This window comes from Haematobia irritans, chromosome 2 (genome assembly GCF_050003625.1).
Source record: "Haematobia irritans isolate KBUSLIRL chromosome 2, ASM5000362v1, whole genome shotgun sequence".
Lineage (NCBI taxonomy): Eukaryota > Metazoa > Arthropoda > Insecta > Diptera > Muscidae > Haematobia > Haematobia irritans.
Window position 1 is genome coordinate 9,779,693 of NC_134398.1, and position 26,358 is coordinate 9,806,050.

Consider the following 26,358-nt stretch of genomic DNA (forward strand, 5'->3'; position numbering starts at 1 on the left):
GCGACCGCCAAGGGACCGAAATTATACGTCGTTATAACCGAATGTCGTTGTATCCAAATAAGTGTACACAATATTTTTAAGTTTTTTTTTTATCATGTATATTCATATTTATTGAGATTGGAAATAGTTTAGAATTGTGGTTTGTTTTCAAATTACAAGAATTTCTTTTAATAATTTACTTTCAATAATTGCAACGGAACTATATAAACTCTCTGATATATCAGAACCCCCTCTCTGAAATGTCAGTATTTATCCAAGTAAAAGTGCAGCACACAACCTTATCTGCATTTGGTTGAGCTGGATTACAGATTCTTATGTAAATAAAAAAGATTCTATAACACCGCTGGTAATTGAAAAGTGAAAGTTTATGCGTCCATCAGCTTTTACGACTCAAACTGGTTTGAATATTTCTTCTTTGTCATTTGCACCTCTGTTTGGGATAGTCGAAAACAAATTCTGTGATTCCCCGCAGTATATGTTTCTTTATTTAGTATTGGCTGACGACAAAAAATGGAATGAAAAAAATAAAAATTAATATACAGAACTTACATCGTCGTTATAACCGAATGTCCATTCCAATATATAAAAATAATATGCATTTAATACAAGCGACGCCATCTATATGTCAGACCGGGGACTTGTCAGCCAACCTGTTATGATTTTGGTTTCCGACGATTGTCCACCAAACATGACAACCACATGTGGCCACAGGTCTTACAACCACGGTATAAAGCCAGCCAAAAAGAGAAGGCCTCATTCTCCAACTTTGCCCGACCAATTTCTGGCACGAGTATAATGCCACATAGAACCTTTTTATGCGATCTGCAGTTTGGAATCCAAAAGAACTCCCAAGTACCTTGCTGATTTCGAAAGGCTCAACTTCATGCCATGGTATTCAGGAGACTTGTAACCGATAACCTTTGTCTTCCTGGTGAACAGTACTAGCTCTGTCTTTCCAGGGTTTTAGGAATGAAGATTTCATCCAGGGCTTTAGGAATGAAGATTATCCAAGACGCAATGAGGCCCTCATCAACTCCACATAGTATTCACCCAAAAGATCGAAAGACTCCTGAAGCATACATGGGTATACCCCACCCAAGCCTGAAGATTTATATGGGCCGAAACTGTCAATGGCCCACTTAATGCTCTCCATGGTCACCAAAACTAATATATCCTTCTCCGCTCCTCTGTGGTTCATAGAAATACGAATATCCGTTGTGTCTCTGATCTCACACTCTGTGAAGTACGTTTCCAAAACAGGTCTATAGTCCCATCCGGTGATTCGATCCATTTTCCATTGCTGTTCTGCAAATTTCCACTAAATTTAGGTTGCTTCCACAAAAACTTACATAGTCTTGCTGTATCCTTAAAGGTGGCTATTAAGTTAGAGTTTAGCCGCTAAAATCGCCATTTTTTCACGATTACTTTTCTTTAATAATCCATTTTATGGAATACAAACTTTGTGAAAATTTGCTTTGGGCTATTCCCCATCAAGTTATAATGAAATCTTATGCCTTTTTTACTGATTTAGTTTTCACTTTAGTGAAAAAATTACGATTTTATCGGCTAAACTCGAACTTAATACCCACCTTAACCCTCTAATGCCCCATTTTTCTTGCTATCTGATGAAATAGTCTAGGTTTATGACACAAAAGCCAGAGAACGAAACAAGCAAAACCAATACGGTAAAATTCAGGGTATTCTGCAAAGTCTCTTGTAGTGTTTTGACTAAGTTTTGCTCTTATTTTACGCATTTTTGTTGTCTTTAAGTGTGCTTCACTATCAGCGTCCCGTTTTATAGTAGACCGTCTAAAGACGGGATTGGGCATTAGAGGGTTAATAGTACACACAAAAAAATGTTTTTCTGATTCAATCACGAAATTAATTGATCCAATTAATTTTTAATTGAAATGTCTTCAATCACAGAAATGATAGTACCAATTAAAAAATTAATTGAAGGTCAATTAAAAAGTTAATTGATCCAATTAAAAAATTAATTGATACTATTATTTTTGTGATTGATTTTTGTTTCAATTAAAAAATTTGTTGAATCAATTAAAATATTAATTGACTATTATTTAAAACTCAATTAAAATTTTAATTGGGAAAATTTTCGTGAAATTTTTTTTGTGTGTAGGAAGTTGCTCTATTATGCGGATAAAGTCTTTTACCTTTCCTTGTCTCCTTTTTAATTTTTTTGTATGTAAAGTTTATAGATGAAATATTTTGTTTTCCAATCATTTTTAGTTTTACCATGCAGAATTTTGCTAAGTTTAAATTTTTTCATTTATTTTAGAGGGATTTGCATCTTTGAACCTACCTATTGTTCTTGATTTTCTATTAATACATCAATACTATGGCTGTCTTTCATAATATACACAATATTTATATAGTGTATTAATTGCCATAATTATAGTAGTCACGTAATAACGCATAAATATATGTACATATATGTATATTAGTATACTAAGCAATAACAATACGTTTGTAGACTTTCAATATATAAACCCCTGAGCGTGTGTGGCAAATTCTAAATATAAACTTAAACTATTTTACATTTAAACCGATAACAAATGCACACCATGGATATGGTACATTTAATACTAATAATTGCATGTAAATGAACATAATAATAATTTACATTATCCAACATTATCTTTTGGGTGGTCATGTCGTAACCTGTTTTTCAACTTGAAAGGTCAAACACTTAGCTATTCAACACGAGATGCTAATCACACACATGCACTTGTTCTGATCGATTTAAGTGTGCACAATTTGCACATTGCTATTCAATGAGTTCTCCTTCGAACCCATAATTAACAAGTACATATATCGATATTTCAAATGGGTACCATCAATGAATATTTCACGAGTAGTTTTCGTACTAATGTCAATTATCAATAGATTAAGAACACCAATATGTACTATATGTAATGTTGCAATTTTTACAAGATTTTAAATGTGTATTCAATATTTCGACGGCTTTGCCATATGAAGAAAAAATATTATTAGCTGTTTGAATGTGATACCACCTTATTAGCAGGGCTGTGGAGTCGGAGTTTGAAGATTTTGCTGGATTCGGAATCGTAAAAATTTTGCTCGACTCCGGATAAATTAAAATTTTTAAAACACTTCACATTTTTGCCACTAAACAAATTTTTACGAAAATTAGATTCCATTGTGTTATTCATTCGATCAATGTACGGTATGACTGTAAATGAAACACAACTTCCAATTATGGAGATTATTTTATGTTTGCTCGAATGTTAGACTAGCAAACGGGCTGAAACAATCCATTTTAATGCCCACCACTATAAAAATTTATTTGAAATATTTCGCACTATCTATTTTATTTATTCTTTTAATTTTATTTTAAGCCCATATACATATGTCTAATATTGGCAGTTAAAATTTTATTTCTATAGAAAATTTCGTCAAAATTTTATTTCTATAGAAAATTTTGTCAAAATTTTGTTTCTATAGAAAATTTTATCTCTATAGAAAATTTTGTCAAAATTTTATTTCTATTGAAAATTTTGTCAAAATTTTAATTCTATAGAAAATTTTGTCAATATTTTATTTCTATAGAAAATTTTGTCAAAACTATTGCTATAGCGACATTTTGTCAAAATTTTATTTCTATAGATAATTTGGTCAAAATTTTATTTCGAAAGAAAATTTTGCCAAAATAGTATTTCTATAGACAATTTTGCCAAAATAGTATGTTATAGAAAATTTTGTCAAAATTTTATTTCTAAAGAAAATTTTGCCAAAATTTTATTTCTAAAGAAAATTTTGCCAAAATTTTATTTCTATAGAAAATTTTGCCAAAATTTTATTTCTAAAGAAAATTTTGCCAAAATTTTATTTCTAAAGAAAATTTTGCCAAAATAGTATTTCTATAGAAAATTTTGCGAAAAGAGTATTTTATAGAAAATGTTGTCAAAATTTGATTTCTATAGAAAGTTTGTCAAAATTTTATTTCTATAGAAAATTTTGCCAAAATTTTATTTCTATAGAAAATTTTGCCAAAATTTTATTTTTATAGAAAATTTTTGCCAAAATTTTATTTCTATAGAAAATGTCAAAAATGTATATCTATAGAGAGTTTTGTTAAAATTTTATTTTTGTAGAAATTTTTGTCAAAACTTTATTGCTGTAGCGAAATTTTGTCAACATTTTTTTTCTATAGCAAATTTTGCCAAAATTTTATTTCTATAGAAAAATTTTCCAATTTTTTTTATATAGAAAATTTTGTCAAAATTTATTTCTATAGAAAATTTTGCCAAAATTTGATTTCTATCGAGAATTTTTCCAAATTTTTTTATATAGAAAATTTTGTCAAAATTTTATTTCTATAGAAAATTTTGCCAAAATTTGATTTCTATAGAAAGTTTGTCAAAATTTTATTCTTATAGAAAGTTTTGTCAAAATTTTATTTCTATAGAAAATTTTGCCAAAATTTTATTTCTTTAGAAAATTTGGTCAAAATTTTATTTCCAAAAAAAAATTTGTCAAAATTTTGTTTCTAAAGAAAATTTTGCCAAAATTTTATTTCTATTGAAAATTTTGCCAAAAATTTATTTCTATAGAAAATTTAGTCAAAATTTTATTTCAATAGAAAATTTTGCCAAAATTTTATTTCTATAGAAAATTTTTCCAAGAGTATTTCTATAGAAAATTTTGCCAAAATTTTACTCCTATAGAAAATTTTGCCAAAATTTTATTTCTAAAGAAAATTTTGTAAAAACTTTATTGCTATAGAGAAATTTTGTCAAAATTTCATTTCTATAGAAAATATGGTCAAAATTTTATTTGTAAAGAAAATTGTGCCAAAATTTTATTTCTACAGAAAATTTTGCCAAAATTTTATTTCTATAGAAATTTTGTCAAAACTTTATTGCTATAGCGAAATTTTGTCAAAATAGTATTTCTATAGAAAATTTTGCCAAAATTTTATTTCTAAAGAAAATTTTGCCAAAATTTGATTTCTATAGAAAATTTTGCCAAAATAGTATTTCCATAGAAAATTTTGCCAAAATTTAATTTGTATAGAAAGTTTGTCAAAATTTTATTTCTATAGAAAATTTTGTTAAAATTTTATTTTTATCGAAAATTTTTGCCAAAATGTTATTTCATATTTAGTTGGTTAAGCTACTCTTGCAGTTTAGTCAACACAATGGTTTTAAATCTGAGATCAAAACAACAAATATGATTGAAGTACAAACCCACAATAAAAAACAAAACACGAATGAAATAAGAGGAAGCACGCTCAAAATAAACCCAGCCAACTGCACTCAAATCGATGATTTGATGGTGGCAAAGGAAAAGAGAAATGTTTGTATGAATTTATTTCGGCATAAGCCGGCTATCATGCAAAACCTTTTTTCGGAAGGTTCAAGTGTGGTTCACCATGGGTTTAGTGAACTGCCTGAATTTATTCTGATAATTGGTTGATAGTTTTGCTGCGAAAATTTTTGACAAAAATCTATTGAAAATTTTGTCAAAAATTTATTTCTATAGAAAATTTTGTCAAAATTTTATTTCCATAGAAAATTTTGCCAAAATTTAATTTCTATAGAAATTTTTGCCAAAATTCTATTTCTATAGAAAATTTTGTCAAAATTCTATTTCTATAGAAAATTTTGTCAAAATTTTATTTTTGTAGAAAATGTATCCAAATTTTTTAATATAAAATTTTTTGCCAAATTTTATTTCTATAGAATATTTTGTCAAAATTTTATTTCTATAGAAAATTTTTCCAAATTTTTTTATATAGAAAATTTTGTCAAAATTTTTTATATAGAAAATTTTGTCAAAATTTTATTTCTATAAAAAATTTTGACAAAATTTTATTTCTATAGAAAATTTTGCCAAAATTTTATTTCTATAGAAAATGTTGCCAAAATTTTATTTCTATAGAAAATTTTTCCAAACTTTTTTATATAGAAAATTTTGTCAAAATTTTATTTCTATAGAAAATTTTGCCAAAATAGCATTTCTATAGAAAAAATTGTCAAGATTTGATTTCTATAGATGGATTGTCAAAATTTTATTTCTATAGAAAATTTTGCCAAAATTTTATTTCTATAGAAAATTTTGCCAAAATTTTATTTCAATAGAAAGTTTTGCCAAAATTTTATTTCTATAGATCGATAATTTTTTTTCCTTATATCCTATAATTTTCACTTGCAAATCAATGACCCAAAATTGTTTTTCTTTTTTCCATTAGAAATGAAAACACCCACCTTCAAAACAGTTTTTAAGGATTGTGTTATGTATACTAGTTGTTTTTTGTTCTATTTCCTACTATGTTATGGTTAGGTAATAAATTTTGACCTTCATCAGCTAATACTTATGGGCGATACAAGAGGTCATGATGACATCATCAAAGAGAAGGAATATATTAGATTTTTGTTCGTCTATATGGGACGGAGGGAGGAAGAAAAACCAAAACCATCTTAGAAATTCAATATTTGAAAATCCTTAGAAATACTTTGGGGAAAATCAGAAAAACGAAATGAAAGTACAGAAACGCCTTTGAAATATCTATAAGAGGGAAACTATGCAAGCCTATTGGGTTAAATAGTTTAATGACAAAATAAAGCAAAATGACAACGCTGAAACAACTAATGATAATATTGGAGATATCATTACCTACATAAAGTGTTACCGTTGAGAATTTCTTGAAAGTGGCACATCCATTTTAAAAAAGTGGCACACTTTTTGATAAAGAAAATACAAAATTTAAATGCAGTTATATCAGTGTATTATATAAAGTAGGGAAATAACTTTTTTCTAATTTATATCTGAACTCTAACATTAATTTTATGTCCATTTAGTTGAAAATCTTTGAAAATTAATATTCAGAAGATTGACCCAGTATATCTACCTTAAAAAATCGTTCATGCCTACTTTTAGGCGTACACTTATATTTTCATGGTAAAAAAATTGCTTACAAATATAATATTCGCCTCTTGAACTCATCTTAACGCTATTTGTGATCGAAATGTGCAAAATATATTACAGTAATAATCAGTGTAATTAAAAAGTGGCACAAAAAATAAAAAGCACCATATTTAGTGGCACGACAAAAAGGTGGCATAAAATTATCACCGCTTAAAAAAGTGGCATAACGGTAACACTGCCTACATATCTCAATTTTAAGGGTTTATCTTAGAAAAATGTTTCCTACTTTTAGGCATTAGCTTATTTCATCTTTAGTTGAACCAACATTTTAGTTTTGGACATATATAAGTTTTAAATTTTTTAGTTTTGTGTTTCATTCATCCTTCTTAGGTTCGACAACGTTTTGAAACCAAGTAAAATTCAGATGTTTTCATCTGTATGTTTCTATTTGAAAAAACTTACAATTACCTTTAGACAAAAAGTTTCAAAATATTATTACTAAAAATTTCCAAAATTCTTCGTGTGTAGTTCGACAAAAAATACAATAAGCTTGTCGGCAAATTTCTCTCCATTCTTCTTGTTTTTGAATAAAACAAGTTATAATATATAATCTTAACGATCTTAATGTTTTAATGATTGCATATTTTTAGGATTTGCCTATTTCAATATATTTTTTTTTCTATTAATTAAGATAAATTAGCTACACCACAAATATGGTTATTTTATATAATATGCCACACAATCGTAATTATAATAATCGCAAATATATATTATAAATAATTTCATTAGTTTATAACTATCCATGGGATACTTACCTATAGTGAACCCTAATCTAACAATACGAGTATCAATATTAAAAACAAAATTAATGATAATTAACATAATTTTCAAACAAAATACAATATCAGATGTAGGTGTTATGGTTTGGATATAAAATAATATTCACAATTTAATATACATGCGCCTATAGGTATGCTATATGAAAATTCATAGATTTGAGGACCATTAATATACAAATATAATAAACTTAAATGGGTTATATTTGTTTTTATGGCCATTGATTGTCGGAAAAAATTTTTATAAAAGTAGCAACGTAATAAATGTGCCTGCATTAATTTTTTTTCATATCAATTCGATACTCATGCACCTAAGATCCTAAGATTAGATTCTGAATTGAATTATTAGATTCATTGATTAGATTCTGAATTGAACACGATGAATGCAAATTTAATATATTGCAATAACATTTCCTAGATGTCGAGAAAATTATATAATTATAAAGGCAATTTTCATAGGATGCATATTATGCATAAATTCTATTTAGAAAATATTATTATTTTTCGGTATTCGAAAAATGATTGGCTGTATTATTCATAATATTTTCTAAATAGAATTTATGCATAATATGCATCCTATGAAAATTGCCTTTATAATTATATAATTTTCTCGACATCTAGGAAATGTTATTGCAATATATTAAATTTATATTCATCGAGTTCAATTCACTGTTGCCACTCGAGCCAAAAATAATCTACCACAAATTGAAGACAATTTTACCAAAAACCTAAGCAACAAAAAAAAACTTAGTTTGCAAAATTGCACGTTTTCTACATTGTTGCCAACATTTTATTTCTATAGAAGATTTTGTCAAAATTTTATTTATTTAGAAAATGTTGTTAACATTTCTTTCCATAGAAAATTTTATCAAATTGTTATTTCTATAGAAAATTTTGTCAAAATTCTAGTTTTATAGGATTTTTTTTCATAATTTTATTTCTATAGGAATTTTTGTCAAAAGTTTATTTCTATAGAAAATTGTGACAAAATTTTATTTAATTATAAAATTTTCTCAAATTTGTATTTCAGAGGACAATTTTGTCAAAATATTATTTCTATAGAAAATTTTGTCACAATGTTATTTCAATAGAAAATTTTTTCAAAATTTTATTTTTATAGCAAATTTGGCAAAATTTTATTTCTATAGAAAATTTTGTCAAAATTTTATTTCTATAGCGAATTTTTTGAAAATTTATTTCTATAGCAAATTTTGTGAAAATTTTGTTTCTATAGAAAATTTTGTCAAATTGTTATTTCTATAGAAAATGTTTTCAAATTTGTATTTCTATAGAAAATTTTGTCAAATTTTTTGTTCTATAGAAAATTTTGTCAAATTTTTATTTCTATAGAATTTTTTTCAAAATTTTATTTCTATAGAAATTTTTTTCAAAATTTTATTTCTATAGAAAATTTTTTTTCTATGGCAAATTTTGTCAAAAATTTTATTTTTATAGGAATTTTTGTCAAAAGTTTATTTCTATAGAAAATGGTGACAAAATTTTATTTAATTATAAAATTTTCTCAAATTTGTATTTCAGAAGACAATTTTGTCAAAATGTTATTTCTATAGAAAATTTTGTCAAAATTTTATTTCTATAGAAAATTTTGTCAAAAATTTTTTTTATAGCAAATTTGGCAAAATTTTATTTCTATAGAAAATTTTGTCAAAATTTTATTTCTATAGCGAATTTTGTGAAAATTTATTTCTATAGCAAATTTTGTGAAAATTTTGTTTCTATAGAAAATTTTGTCAAATTATTATTTCTATAGAAAATGTTTTCAAATTTGTATTTCTATAGAAAATTTTGACAAAATTTTATTTAATTATAATATTTTCTCAAATTTGTATTTATATAGAAAATTTTATTTCTATAGAAAACTTTGTCAAAATTTTGTTTCTATAGAAAATGTTGTCAAATTTTTATTTCTACAGAAAACTTTGTCAAAATTGTATGTCTATAGAAAATGTTGTCAACATTTTATTTCTATAAAAAATTTTGTCAAAATTTTATTTCTTTAGAAAATTTTGTCAAAATTTGATTTCTTTAGAAAATTTTTTCAAAGTTTTATTGCTATAGAAAATTTGATCAAAATTGTATTTCTAAAGAAATTTTTGCCAAAATTGTATTTCTATAGGAATATTTTTCATAATTTTATATCTATAGAAATTTTTTCATAACTTTATTTCTACAGGAATTTTTGTCAAAAATTTATTTCTACAGAATATGTTGCCAAAATTTTATTTAGGTTAGGTTAGGTTAGTCTAAGTGAGCCTGATGTATCACTGCAGAGAAGCTTTGAAACCCTCAGAAATGTCACCAGCATTACTGAGGTGGGATAATCCACCGCTGAAAAACTTTTTGGTGTTCGGTCGAAGCAGGAATCGAACCCACGACCTTGTGTATGCAAGGCGGGCATGCTAACCATTGCACCACGGTGGCTCCCATCAAACATTAAATTAATTAGAAACAAGAGAGTAAAGGAGAAAATCGGGCGAGGCCGACCACAGATACCCTGAACCATCCCAATTGAATTAATACACCTGAGTAAGAAAAATTTTCCAAAATAGGTTAAGAAATCTACTCGTCAAATTCAAGGATAATTGCTAAATTAGTTTAGATCTAATATTTATTCTTTGAAGAAAGTGTGTAATTTTTTAAAAGTCTCAACGATAACGCTGCTTCTTGAATTCAAATATTTTTAGTATTTTGGTTTAGAATCGGAAAGACGTAAATGATTTTTAAAACAAAATTGAACGAATTAAAACATAAAAATATTAAAAATAAAACTATTTTTACATGAAAGACATTTGTCCATAAACTTTTTCTTATTAAATCTATTTTTTTCTTTCTGTGTATAACAACCGCACAGAACACAGAACAGAAGTGAGTATAAAAACGGATGTAGATTTTTATAGCATTAGGACATTTAGTTAAGGACATTTTGCTGTTCTTCCCTAACTTCATAAACACAAATCCGATTGGTTTATCTTAAAGCCTTAGTGGGAAGAGCAAAAAAAAAATATCCAAAGCTGGCCACGAAACTATGTAGAAATGGCAAACCCTGACAAATCAATGGAACCAATTGAAAAACCACAGGGGAAAATTGCAAAAAATTACTCGAAGAAAAATGTTTTATTCAAGAAATCACAAAAAAAACTCAAGATAAGTAGAAAAATGGTATGGCTGATGAAGGTTAAAATAAAATAGGAATAGCTTAAAATATTTTCTAAGCAGGCGATATGAAATGAAACGCACCAAAAAGAAAACCAATAGCAAAATACCTATACATATATACAACTGAGAAAATGCTATGAACTTTGACATTTACTGGGCTGTTCGTTTGCCATAGAAGAGGAAAGAATATCCGCAAACAATGGTGGAAGTAAAAAACCTAAGGGAATTAAGGGATTTTTTTCTAGTAGCGGTTATAATCATACATTAAGCCCACACAAATAAATTAGCAAATATTTTTTGTGAAAGTAATTTTTCGTTATATATAATTAAATTTTTTGTTTATTAAAAATATGGGATATTTCCTTAGTAATTCCAAAAATTTTAAATAAAATATCTTTCATACTCAATTTTTCCTGTTACTTGGCAAGACAAAGAAAGGACTTGCGCACAAAGTCTCTATAGTTGATATTGGGTATTTTCAAATTTCTTGCATTTGTGTGTGTGTGTGTGTTAATAGGAAACTCTTATATAAATTTGTATGACACTCACTTATTTGCCAAGAGAACCCGAATGTCCTTTGATGGTGTAGAAAAGAGTATAAGTGTGTGTGAGTGTTTATTCCCCCTTCCAAAAGTTACGTCATTTTTATTAGAACTACGACGTCTCCTTTTTATCTTTTTTTTTCATTTTAATATGTATATCAAATCATATGATTTTTTTGGAATTATTTGTATAACAGTTTTTTTAAACTGTTATAATTGTAATCTACTATAAACAAACAAAAATGTATTTTTAAATGTATACTTTTGAGATCGTAAAAATAATAATATAATATGATAAATAATAATAAAATATAATCAAACTCACAGTTTTTTCAATGTTAAGATATTCACAGCAAAAAAATGGAAATTGTTCTAAAGGTACAACTTTAAAATCACTTCCAAATATGTGCTTCCAAATATGTTCTTCATTTTAACTACGCTCTTAATTAAATTTTTTATAACTCGTTTTTCTTACCATTTTTCATAGGTAATTTAAAATTTTTTTTTGGTTTAAATAGGTTAAAAACAGATTAAGAATTAATAAAGTGGTACAAATTCAGGGATGGAAAATACAACTTTTAATATAGTACAAAAAATTATTTTTTTGAGCGAAAAAGTAGTTTTCACTCAATATCAACAAAACTTCCATTAGAAGATTATTGTCAACAACTCCTTTGGACTGAATTTTAAAGAAAATAAAATTTTGTTTGTCAACTCCTCAATTTTAAATATATTTTTCTTAGTTTTATATCCCCTTACAAAGACTACCGTAGTATTGTAATCACGGTTGCCACAGAGTTCTACTGGCAGAATTATACTAAAAAAAATAATAGAAATAAAATATTGACAACATTTTCTATAGAAAAAAGAAATAATTTTTTGAAATATTATATTAAAATAATAATATAAAATAAAAATAATAATATAAATTTTGAAAAAATTGTCTATAGAAATAAAATTTTGACAAAATTTCCTATAGAAATAAAATTTTAACAAAATTTTGATTAGAAATAAAATTTTGACAAAATTTTCTATAAAAATAAAATTTTGACAAAATTTTCTATAGAAAAAAAAAATTGACAAAATTTTCAATAGAAAAAAAAATTGACAAATTTTTCTATTGAAAAAAAATTTTGACCAACTTTCTATAGAAATAAAATTTTGACAAAATTTTCTATAGAAATAAAATTTTGACAAAATTTTCTATAGAAATACATTTTTTACAAAATTTTCTATAAAACAAAATGTTGACAAATTTTCCATAGAAATAAAATGTTGGCAAAATTTTCTATAGAAATAAAATGTTGACAAATAAGAGAATAAAATTTTGACAACATTTTCCAAAAGAAAAAAAAAATTGATAAAAAAAATTTGACCAAACTTTCTGAAAAAATAGATTTTTGCAAAATAATATTAAAATAATAATATAAAATATAAATAATATTATAAATTTTGACACAATTTTCTATAGAAATAAAATTTTGACACAATTTCCTATAGAAATAAAATTTTGAGAAATTTTCCGTAGAAATAAAATTTTGACAAAATTTTCTATAGAAATAAATTTTTGAGAAAATTTTCTATAGAAATAAAATTTTGTCAAAATTTTCTATAGAAATACATTTTTGACAAAATTTTCCATAGAATAAAATGTTGGCAAAATTTTCTATAGAAATAAAATGTTGACAAAAAATAGAATAAAATTTTGACAAAATTTTCCAAAAGAAAAAAAAATTGACAAAACTTTCTGAAGAAAAAATTTTTGGAAAATAATATTAAAATAATAATATAAAATAAAAATAATAATATAAATTTTGAAAAAATTGTCTATAGAAATAAAATTTTGACAAAATTTCCTATAGAAATAAAATTTTAACAAAATGTTGTATAGAAATAAAATTTTGACAAAATTTTCTATAGAAATAAAATTTTGACAAAATTTTCTACAGAAATAAAATTTTGACAAAATTTCCTATAGAAATAAAATTTTAACAAAATTTTCTATAGAAATAAAATTTTGACAAAATTTTCTACAGAAATAAAATTTTGACAAAATTTCCTATAGAAATAAAATTTTAACAAAATTTTCTATAGAAATAAAATTTTGACAAAATTTTCTATAGAAATAAATTTTTGACAAAATTTTCTATAGAAATACATTTTCTGCAAAATTTTCTATAGAAATACATTTTTTACAAAATTTTCTATAGAAAAAAATGTTGACAAATTTTCCATAGAAATAAAATGTTGGCCAAATTTTCTATAGAAATAAAATGTTGACATAAAAAAGAATAAAATTTTGACAAAATTTTCCAAAAGAAAAAAAATTGACAAAACTTTCTGAAGAAATAATTTTTTGCAAAATAATATTAAAATAATAATATAAAATAAAAATAATAATATAAATTTTGAAAAAATTGTCTATAGAAATAAAATTTTGACAAAATTTCCTATAGAAATAAAATTTTAACAAAATGTTGTATAGAAATAAAATTTTGACAAAATTTTCTATAGAAATAAAATTTTGGCAAAATTTTCTACAGAAATAAAATTTTGATAAAATTTTCTATAGAAATAAAATTTTGTCAAAATTTTCTATAGAAATACATTTTTGACAAAATTTTCCATAGAAATAAAATGTTGGCAAAATTTTCTATAGAAATAAAATGTTAACAAATAAGAGAATAAAATTTTGACAAAATTTTCCAAAAGAAAAAAAAAATGACAAAAAAATTTTGACAAAACTTTCTGAAGAAATAATTTTTTGCAAAATAATATTAATATAATAATAAAAAATAATAATAATAATAATATAAATTTTGAAAAAATTGTCTATAGAAATAAAATTTTGACAAAATTTTCTATAGAAATAACATTTTGATAAAATTTTCTATAGAAATAAAATTTTGATAAAATTTTCTATAGAAATAAAATTTTGACAAAATTTTCTATAGAAATAAAATTTTGACAAAATTTTCTATAGAAATAAAATGTTGGCAAATTTTTCTATAGAAATAAAATTTTGATAAAATTTTCTATAGAAATAAAATTTTGACAAAATTTTCTATAGAAATAAAATTTTGACAAAATTTTCTATAGAAATAAAATTTTGACAAAATTTTCTATAGAAATAAAATTTTGACAAAAGTTTCTATAGAAATAAAATGTTGGCAAATTTTTCAATAGAAATAAAATTTTGACAAAATTTTCTATAGAAATAAAATTTTGACAAAATTTTCTATAGAAATAAAATTTTGACAAAATTTTCTATAGAAAAAAAATGTTGACAAATTTTCCATAGAAATAAAATGTTGGCAAAATTTTCTATAGAAATAAAATGTTGACAAATAAGAGAATGATATTTCGACAAAATTTTCCAATAGAACAAAAAAATTGACAAAAATATCTGTAGAAATAAAATTTTGACAAAACTTTCTGAAGAAATATTTTTTTGCAAAATAACATTTTTTTGTTAGTTTTTTTTGTAACATTTTCTCCAAATATTGGTAGATTATTTTTGTCTCAAGTATCGACCGTGACTGTCATGGCTCGCATGAAGCATAAAATTTTACCAAATTGGAACTTCCCATAAAATAGTTCAGGATTTCCTAAATTTTTTTCATTTTTCGTCTTTAAACCAAAGATTCAATATCTAAGTTGATTTAAATATAATTTCATTAAATTGAAATTGTTCTTCTTTACATTTCCCTTCAATATCCTAGATTTAATATCAAAAAATAACCTTAAAAAAAGACTATGAACTTTTTTTAATTAAATTGGTTAATTATAAAGAACTTTGTTTTTATTATTGTGTAAATTTTATATCGTTAATTTTTAGGTTTTTGGAATTTTTCATTATAGGTTAAACATTTATTTCACTGTAGATATTTTACGAATCCCTTCGAAAACTAGTTAAGAATCTGTATTGAGTCAGCAAGATAACTCCATGGCTTCAAGGAAACCCATTCTCCTTAATAAATATATTAAAAAACAATTTCCTATACGAAATGACCTTTCAATCAATCTTAATTATACCGACATATATGTACACAAAATTATGTATGTCTGTGTGAAGCATAAAAGATAGCTGCCATTTAATGATAAACATACACTAAGGATGTAAACTAACACAGCTGCAGATATAAGAAGGCCTTTCAAATTGAAATATTATAAAATATCCTTAACACACTAACGACCATTTTCGTGTAGCTCCTTGAGGCTTTAACTATCAGTTAAGAAGACGTAAATTGAATTTTGTTGCTGATTAATTTTAACTGAACAAATTTTAGCTGTTAAATTCTTAATCTCAGTTGGAGTATACAGTTTAAAAATTGATTAGCTAACGAAGCATAATGAAAATTGCACCCAAAAAAAGAGATATGATCACCCCAACCTTCTTTCAAGAGAGAAATATTATTTTTGGACGGGGAACATGTAACATGTTTGAGGCAATGTTTGCCGAGAAATCAAAAATAACATATTGCTTTTGAAACATGTTTGGGGTGATCATATTCTTTCTCTGCGTTTGGGGTAAGAGAAGGAATAAGGTTTCCCATGTTTAAAGTCACTTTTTCACGAGGAAAATTTAACATGTTTGTTAATTGTTGGAAAATGTTATTTTCCAACAAAAATGCTGCAAGTTCCCCGTGAAAAAGTAACATTATGTTCTTGAAAAATGTTTGAGGAAATGAACATATTCCTTCTGAGCGTGCATGAACTTTTTATCAGTAGGAATTTTTATACAAAAAAAATAATTTAAATAATAATCTATTTTGATCATTTACTCTACCAAAAAAATTTTCTATACAAATAAAGTTTTCTATAAAAATAAAATGTTGAAACAATTTTCTATAGAAATGAATTTTTAATCAAATTTTCTATAGATATAAAATTTTGATAAAATTTTCTATAGAAATAAAATTTTGACAAAATTTTTTATAGATATAAAATTTTGACACAATTTTCTATAGAAATAAAATTTTGACAAAAATTTTTATAGATATAAAATTTTGGCAAAATTTTCTATAGAAATTAAAATTTTCTATAGAAATAACATTTTAATAAAAACTTTATAGAAATAAAATTTTGACAAATTTTTCTATAGAAATAAAATTTTGACAAAATTTTCTATAGAAATAAATTTTTTTTATAAAATTTACTATAGAAATAAAATTTTTATAAAATTTTCTTAGAAATAAAATTTTGACAAAATGTTCTAAAGAAGTAAAATTTTAACAAAATTTTCTATAGAAATAAAATGTTGACAAAATTTTTTATAGAAATAAAATTTTGACAAAATTTTTCTATAGAAATAAAATTTTGACAAAATGTTTCTTCAGAAATAAAATTTTGACAAAATGTTCTATAGTAATAAATTTTTTTATAAAATTTTCTATAGAAATAAATTTTTTTATAAAATTGTCTATAGAAATAAAAATTTGACAAAATGTTCTACAGAAATAAAATTTTAACAAAATTTTCTATAGAAATATAATGTTGACAAAATTTTTTATAGAAATAAAATTTTGATAAAATTTTCTATGATATAAAATTTTGACAAAATATACAAATAAAATTTTGAAAAATTTTCTATAGAAATAAAATTTTGATAAAATTTTCTAAAGAAAAAAATTTAACAAAATTTTTTATAGAAATAAAATTTTGACAAAATTTTCTATAGAAATAAAATTTTGATAAAATTTTTTATAGAAATAAAATTTTCTATTGATATAAAATTTTGACAAAATTTTAATTTTGACAAAATTTTCTATAGAATTAAAATTTGGACAAAATTTTCTATAGAAATAAAATTTTGATAAAATTTTCTATTGATATAAAATTTTGACAAAATTTTCTATAGAAATAAAATTTGCACAAAATTTTCTATAGAAATAAAATTTTAACAAAATTTTCTATAGAAATAAAATTTTGACAAAAATTTTTATAGAAATAAAATTTTGATAAAATTTTCTATGATATAAAATGTTGACAAAATTTTTTATAGTAATAACATTTTGACAAAATTTTCTATAGAAATAAAATTTTGACAAAATTTTCTATAGAAATAAAAGTTAGTAAAATAATATATATATATATATATATATATATATATATATATATATATATATATATATATATATATATATATATATATATATATATATATATATATATATATATATATATATAAAATAATTTTATATATATTATTATTTGGCAGTTTTTCTCCAAATTTTGGTTGAGTGGCAACCGTGGTCTTCTCATTTAAGCTTTAGATCGCTATCATATACAAAATACAAAAATACGCACAAACATATGTCAAATACCTCAAGTTCCCTAAGTGACAGGATAAAAAGGATATCTTTTCTTTAGAAAGACATGTGTCACTTACAAAAATAAGTGATTTGCGATAAGCTGGAAATTAAAGCAGTTATAAAAAGATTCAACCTATCTTGACATATGTTTAAAATATCATTTGTTCCTTTAATCCACATGACTAGACTGAAAAAAAGAAAATAAGTAACTAAACAATTTCATGCCCTTAAAATACGAATGTTATTTTTGTGTAGTATGATAAAGACGCATTTTCTACTTGAACAGATATCAATAAACTCTACATTGAAGGCGTTTTGTCCTTAGAGTTCGGTGGTTCGATTTCAAATTGGTTATCTTTACATAAAAGAAAATTGCTTTGAACCATGGTAAACTTGTCTTCAATCTTAAATCTGACCCACTTCTTAAGTATTATAGAAATCATCCTTGAAATTATAAAATATGACATTTCTTTCAAAATTTTGTCAAAATTTTATTTCTATAGAAAATTTAGTCAAAATTTTATATCTATAGAAAATTTTGTCAAAATTTTATATCTATAGAAAATTTTGTCAAAATTTTATATCTATAGAAAATTTTGTCAAAATTTTATATCCATAGAAAATTTTCTCAAAATTTTATATCTATAGAAAATTTTCTCAAAATTTTATTTCTATACAAAATTTTGTCAAAATTTTATTTCTATAGAAAATTTTATAATAGAGTACAAATGTATTTATTAGTATTTTCCTTTAATTCGTCATGACTTGAATATCCAGGACTAAAACAAGCCCTAAAGGAATGATTTATTAACGTTTTATAGCAGTCAATTTAAAGTGACTTTTAACTGACTTTTCTTATCAGTGTACATACATACAATTTAATATTTAATGTACTTAAGCCCCCCTTACCCCTAGATATAATATTATAATCTTCATTATTACAAAATTTAAAAATACTGCTGACAAAGCCGGAGATGGAGGCAATGATTCGCGGTAAAACGAAATGATAATTAAATTGTGGTAAACACTGGAAAGAGGAGATTTAGTAAATTCGTCCATTAAATACACCTTTATTTATGCTCTTGCACAAATTGGCTTATAATATTAGGCGTTTTGCTAAAGGTAGAGCTCTTAAAAGCGAATTTAATTAATTTAGAGGATTTAAACATTTCATATTTAGACGTTATTAATTTGAATATAAACCTATGTAGCGTAAGGACTACACATAGCAAAATATTGGAGGACAAATTAAAAATGCGAATTTTTTTCACAATTTTTTATTCTGGGCTCCTCGGAGGGTAAGATTGTCACTCGAGCCATAAATAATCTACCAAAATTTGGAGAACACTTTATTAAAAATATTTATTCCTACAGAAATTTTTGTCAATATTTTATTTCTATAGAAAAATTTTTCCAAATTTTATTTAGTTGGAAAATTTTATTAAAATTTTATTTCTATAGAATTTTTTTGTTCAAAATTTTGTTTCTATAGAAAATATTGACAAAATTTTATTTCTATAAAAAATTTTGTCAAAATTTTATTTCTATAGAAAATAATGTTAAAATTTTATTTCTATAGAAAATTTTGTCAAAATTTTATTTATATAAAAAATTTTGTCAACATTTTATTTATATAGAAAATTCTGTCAAAATTTTATTTATATAGGAAGTTTTGTCAAATTTTTATTTCCATAGAAAAGTTTGTCAAAATTTTATTTATATGGAAAATTTTGTCAAAAGTTAATTTCTATAGAAAATTATGTTAAAATTTTATTTCTATAGAAAATTTTGTCAAAATTTTATTTATATGGAAAATTTTGTCAAAAGTTCATTTCTATAGAAAATTTTGCCAAAATTGTATTTCTATAGAAAATTTTGTCAAAATTTTATTTCTATAGAAAATTTGTCAAAATTTTATTTCTATAAAAAATTTTGTCAAAATTATATTTCTATGGAAAATTGTGTCAAAAATTTATTTCTATACAAAATTTTGTCAAATTTTATTTATATAAAAAATTTTGTCAAAATTTTTTTCTATAAAAAATTTTGTCAAAATTTTATTTTGTCAAAATTTTATTTCCATATGAAAATTTTGTTAAAATTTTATTTCTATAGAAAAATTTTGTTAAAATTTTATTTCTATAGAAAAATTTTGTTAAAATTTTATTTCCATAGAAAATTTTGTCAAAACTTTATTTCTATAGAAAATTTTATCAAAAGTTTATTTCTATAGAAAATTTTGTCAAAAATTTTATTTCTATAGAAAATTTTGTTAAAATTTTATTTGTTGTTTTTTTATTTCAGCTTAAAACCATACATTGACTAAACTACAAGAGTAGCTTAACCAACAGAGGAAAAGAATGTTTGTCAAATTTATTTGGGCAAAGCCCTATAGACTGCAAGATGGTTGGATGGACGCACGTTTCGGAATTACCACATTCCTCATCAGCATCCTCTACTTGCAGCAAAACTATCAACCAATTATCAGAATAAATTCAGGCAGTTTATTAAACCCAACAAAAACCACACTTGAACCCTCCGAAAAAAGGTTTTACATTGATAGCCGGCTTATGCCGAAATAAACTCGAAACAAACATATCTCTTTTCCTATGCCACTGTCAAATCATCGATTTGAATTCACATGGCTGGGTTTATTTTGAGCGTGCCTCCTCTTCTTTTTCCATTTGTTTTGTTTTGTTATTGTTGGTTTTGTTCTTTAAGCATTGTTGTTGTTTTTTTATTTCAGCTTAAAACCATACATTGACTAAACTACAAGAGTAGCTTAACCAACAGAGGAAAAGAATGTTTGTCAAATTTATTTGGGCAAAGCCCTATAGACTGCAAGATGGTTGGATGGACGCACGTTTCGGAATTACCACATTCCTCATCAGCATCCTCTACTTGCAGCAAAACTATCAACCAATTATCAGAATAAATTCAGGCAGTTTATTAAACCCAACAAAAACCACACTTGAACCCTCCGAAAAAAGGTTTTACATTGATAGCCGGCTTATGCCGAAATAAACTCGAAACAAACATATCTCTTTTCCTATGCCACTGTCAAATCATCGATTTGAATTCACATGGCTGGGTTTATTTTGAGCGTGCCTCCTCTTCTTTTTCCATTTGTTTTGTTTTGTTATTGTTGGTTTTGTTCTTTAAGCATTGTTGTTGTTTTTTTATTTCAGCTTAAAACCATACATTGACTAAACTACAAGAGTAGCTTAACCAACAGAGGAAAAGAATGTTTGTCAAATTTATTTGGGCAAAGCCCTATAGACTGCAAGATGGTTGGATGGACGCACGTTTCGGAATTACCACATTCCTCATCAGCATCCTCTACTTGCAGCAAAACTATCAACCAATTATCAGAATAAATTCAGGCAGTTTATTAAACCCAACAAAAACCACACTTGAACCCTCCGAAAAAAGGTTTTACATTGATAGCCGGCTTATGCCGAAATAAACTCGAAACAAACATATCTCTTTTCGAGTTTATTTCGGCATAAGCCGGCTATCAATGTAAAACCTTTTTTCGGAGGGTTCAAGTGTGGTTTTTGTTGGGTTTAATAAACTGCCTGAATTTATTCTGATAATTGGTTGATAGTTTTGCTGCAAGTAGAGGATGCTGATGAGGAATGTGGTAATTCCGAAACGTGCGTCCATCCAACCATCTTGCAGTCTATAGGGCTTTGCCCAAATAAATTTGACAAACATTCTTTTCCTCTGTTGGTTAAGCTACTCTTGTAGTTTAGTCAATGTATGGTTTTAAGCTGAAATAAAAAAACAACAACAATGCTTAAAGAACAAAACCAACAATAACAAAACAAAACAAATGGAAAAAGAAGAGGAGGCACGCTCAAAATAAACCCAGCCATGTGAATTCAAATCGATGATTTGACAGTGGCATAGGAAAAGAGATATGTTTGTTTCGAGTTTATTTCGGCATAAGCCGGCTATCAATGTAAAACCTTTTTTCGGAGGGTTCAAGTGTGGTTTTTGTTGGGTTTAATAAACTGCCTGAATTTATTCTGATAATTGGTTGATAGTTTTGCTGCAAGTAGAGGATGCTGATGAGGAATGTGGTAATTCCGAAACGTGCGTCCATCCAACCATCTTGCAGTCTATAGGGCTTTGCCCAAATAAATTTGACAAACATTCTTTTCCTCTGTTGGTTAAGCTACTCTTGTAGTTTAGTCAATGTATGGTTTTAAGCTGAAATAAAAAAACAACAACAATGCTTAAAGAACAAAACCAACAATAACAAAACAAAACAAATGGAAAATTTTATTTCTATAGAAAATTTTGTCAAAATTTTGTTTCTATAGAAAATTTTGTCAAAAATTTATTTCTTTAGACAATTTTGTTTAAAATTTTATTTCTAGAGAAAATTTTGTCCAAATTTTATTTCTAGAGAAAATTTTGTCCAAATTTTATTTCTATAGAAAATTTTGTCAATTATTTATAGTAAAGACTGACATTATAGCAATTTTTTTAAAAGTGAATACTGAGTTCGCAAATCAAAAACTGCCGCAAAAAAAACTAAACGTCGAATGATATACATATTTCTATATTTTTTTTAATTAATTACAACTCCAAGAGAATAACAAAAAAAAATATTTTTGTTTAACAAAGTAACCGTTAAAAACTGCAATTTTATACCGGCTTTAATATACAAATATGTTAATTAAGTGTGTTCATTACTCATTTATATATATTTTTTAATATACAAATTATGCAAATCCCTATTATTATTATTCTATGGTCTAATAAAAATATTTTGCTCATTTTCTCTATTTACAGCAAAAATTCTGATATTTTATATAATATTCTATGCGGCATTAAGTGGATTCTTTGCTGCCATGTTAGCTGTATTCTATCAAACATTGGAAGTAGACAAACCTAAATGGACACTGGATAATGGTTTAATCGGATCAAATCCTGGTGAGTAAACATGTCTTCTTTTTTCCATTTCCCATCCCAATAAGAGATGAAGCATATTTGTAATCTCAATTTATTCATTAATTATACACACACACCTTTTTTTGGTGGCATAGGTAAGGTGTGTGAGTGAGGATTGGCAGGATATCTACAATGTATAAATTTATCATGCCCATATATGTGAGAGAGGACAACACCCTTGGTATTTTCTGGTTGTTAGGTGTATTGGATGTGTGATATTTGGTTCTAAGACCATTTTACAATATAATTGCCTTTCTGGTTTTAAATTTCACGGCATGAAACAAAATCGTAAGTTTTCTATGGCTCACGAAATGTTCACAAAAGATTGACGCTAATAGGCCAGATAGATAGATGGAGAATGTCGGTTGATTAAAGAGAAACTTAATTAACTAATTGGATTTCGTTAAAATGGCATGAAAACCTCAAAAACACCTTTGAACATTTTCTCTTTGATTAAATTGAAGTCTGAATTGAACATGCAATTGTTAAAGATGTTCTTTGTCATCTATGCTCATAAATAATTTCAATAACTAAATACAATTGTATTATGTAGGTAATTGGGAGCCACAGTGGTGCAATGGTTAGCATGCCCGCCTTGCATACACAAGGTCGTGGGTTTGATTCCTGCTTCGACCGAACACCAAAAAAAGTTTTTCAGCGGTGGATTATCCCACCTCAGTAATGCTGGTGACATTGCTGAGGGTTTCAAAGCATTTCTAAGTGGTTTCACTGCAATGTGGAACGCCGTTCGGACTCGGCTATAAAAAGGAGGTCCCTTGTCATTGAGCTTAACATGGAATCGGGCAGCACTCAGTGATAAGAAAGAAGTTCACCAATGTGGTATCACAATGGACTTAATAGTCTAAGTGAGCCTGATATATCGGGCTGCCACCTAACCGAACCTATGTAGGTAATTAAAAAGAAATTGTATTATCGGTTGGAAAATACTTCCTTAAAAAAAGAAACAATAGCGGAGTCTGTATACGTTTTAAAGGCATTGAATAGAAATATTAGTATAATATGGGTATTTTGGCCAAATTTGGCAAGCATAGTTACAATGTTAATTTTACTCTCTGTGCTAAATTTCACGTAAAACGGATTAAAAATTTGACTTATGTTGTCATATGAATGTAAATCGAACGTGAAATATATATGAGACCTATTTCTAAATCTGAATCGATTTCAACCAACATTGGCAGGCATATCCAGAACAGAGAATGAAGCCGCCGAGTCGCGCCGCCGATTTTAGCCGTCGCCGACCCGTTTTTAGCAGTCGACGCCGCCGCCGAATATGTCGACTCATCTCGACTAAAATTTAGCCGCCAATTAATCTAAAATATTGATTTATATCAGAAAAAATTAATAATATTTGTTATTTTTGTTTTTGCCAAAATTCTGAACTTGCTATAATAGTTTTACAAAAATTTAGCTCAAAAAATTTGAATGAAATGTAAATTTGATTGTAAGATTGGTTGTACAACTAATCTCATTACAATTTGGAAAACTTCAAATTGATTTTATAATAGATAATTTTGCGCCGCCGAACAGACAATTTTTTATCGGCTTAGCCGTCAAGCCGCCGCCGCCGTAGTCAAAAATTTAGTGTTAGCCGCCGCCGACAAAAATGGGTCGGCTTCATTCTCTGATCCAGAACCTTAATTCTACTTCCTGTGCAAAGTTTCAAGTAAATCGGGGTAAAACTCGGGTCTCTGTGGTTATATGAGTCTAAATAGGGCGAAAAATATGCATGGGAGCTATATCTAAATCTCAACCGATTTAAACCAAATTTAGCAAGATTGGAGCTATATCTAAATCTGAATCGATTTCAATAAAATTTAGTACACTTGACTACACTACTAATTGTATTCCTAGTGCAAAATTGGTATAAAGCTCTGGCTTCTGGAGCTATATAAGTCCATATCGGGCGAAAGATAAATATGGGGGCTATATCTAAATCTGAACCGACTTCTTCCATAATCAATAGGGTTCTATTCTGACCCAAAACAGAAACTTGTGCAAAATTTGAAATCGTTTGGACTAAAACTGCTACCTAGACTTTGATCACAAAAATGTGTTCACAGACAGGCGGACATGGCTAGATCGACTCAGGGACCCACCCCGAGCATTAATATCAAGAACATCATGTATATATAATATTCCTTGGCGGAAAATAGGATAGTGTTGCCATCGTTAAGTGTTTTTAGGAGTAATAAAAATGCTACCGAATAGCCTGAAATAACATATAACACAATCATATTGATGATACCAACAAGATTCTTCCAAAATTTAGCATTTACACAAATAGAAAAAGTGACGCTCCAAAATCGTGAACGGATGGTAACAAAATGAAATGGAAACTTGGCTTTCGGTGGCTTTCGTTTTTCTTTGGCCATGAAAAGTCTCGATAAATCTGTCATCGATCCCATTTAACAAACTGCAGTATCGGTTATGTCTTATAACATATAATGGCCAATATCTGGCATATGTTCGACACGAGCACTGTTGTCCGGATAAACTTATAGTCTGGATGGCGCATTAGACGTTATCATCATAGATAACTATGTAGTAGATGGGAGCTACCGTGATGCAATGGTTAGCATGTCCACCTTGCATACACAAGGTCGTAGCTCTCGTAAGGTTCTCTAAGTGGTTTCACTGCAATGTGGAACGCCGTTGTATTTCAAAGCTTCTCTAAGTGGTTTCACTGCAATGTGGAACGCCGTACTGTTTCAAAGCTTCTCCAAGTGGTTTCACTGCAATGTGGAACGCCGTTCGGACTCGGCTATAAAAAGGAAGTCCCTTGTCATTGAGCTTAACATGGAATCGGGCAGTGATAAGAGAGAAGTTCACCACTGTGGTGTCACAGTGGGCTGAATAGTCCAATTGAGCCAGATACATCGGGCTGCCACCTATCCTAACGAAAGTAATAGATAACTCCAACCAGAAAATTGTGAAGAAGCCCACATGAATTTTCTGACATTTCGTTTTGTGTTTTTCGTAAAGAGAAGATTTCCTCAAAATTTAATTTTGTATTTTCGCAGTTTTGGTCGCAATTTTTCTGCTAACTACATCATATGGATATGTTTAACATACCAAATTCGTTTTGTTGTTTTTTTTTTTTCTAGGTCTTGGATTCCGACCAATGCCTCCAGAGGTCAATGTTGAAAGTACTTTAGTGTGGTACGAATCATCCAGGCCAGAAAACTTTAAATACTGGGTCGAGGAAACTTCCAAATTTCTGAAAGGTAAGTAATAAAATCAAATCACTAAATTTTGCATCTATATGAATACACAGAAAAAAATCTATCTCTGAAAAATTTTTAAAATTTTGTATTCACTTTTTGATATGACCAAAATATTAATAGTTTCCTGCAGAAACCTAAATTTTTTGCGTTTGAGATCTACACAAATAGAAAAGTTTTCTTTTCTGGCGAACGAAATTTTAAACAAACAACGTTTTATTCTGACTCTAAAAATATTCTTCCAAAAGCAAATTAAAACGATTGGAGACAAACGTTGCAACGCCTGTCATAAAAAAAATCCATTATCAAAATTTATGTTATTTGTGATTATAGAATCAGATTTTTTCCTGTGTAACAAGACTGCAACTATAAATGT

General features: G+C 26.2%; 1 protein-coding gene across 5 annotated transcripts in view; it reads left to right on the forward strand.

The window, feature by feature from the left end:
• Positions 1–26,358, forward strand: part of nrv3 (sodium/potassium-transporting ATPase subunit nervana 3) — an 87,524-nt gene that overhangs the window by 37,201 nt on the left and 23,965 nt on the right. For all 5 annotated transcript variants that reach the window (XM_075293288.1, XM_075293292.1, XM_075293289.1 and 2 more), the window contains exons 3-4: positions 22,582–22,722; positions 25,866–25,985. In XM_075293288.1, the coding sequence (XP_075149403.1) occupies positions 22,582–22,722; positions 25,866–25,985 (261 nt within the window). The remainder of the gene's footprint in view (positions 1–22,581; positions 22,723–25,865; positions 25,986–26,358) is intronic.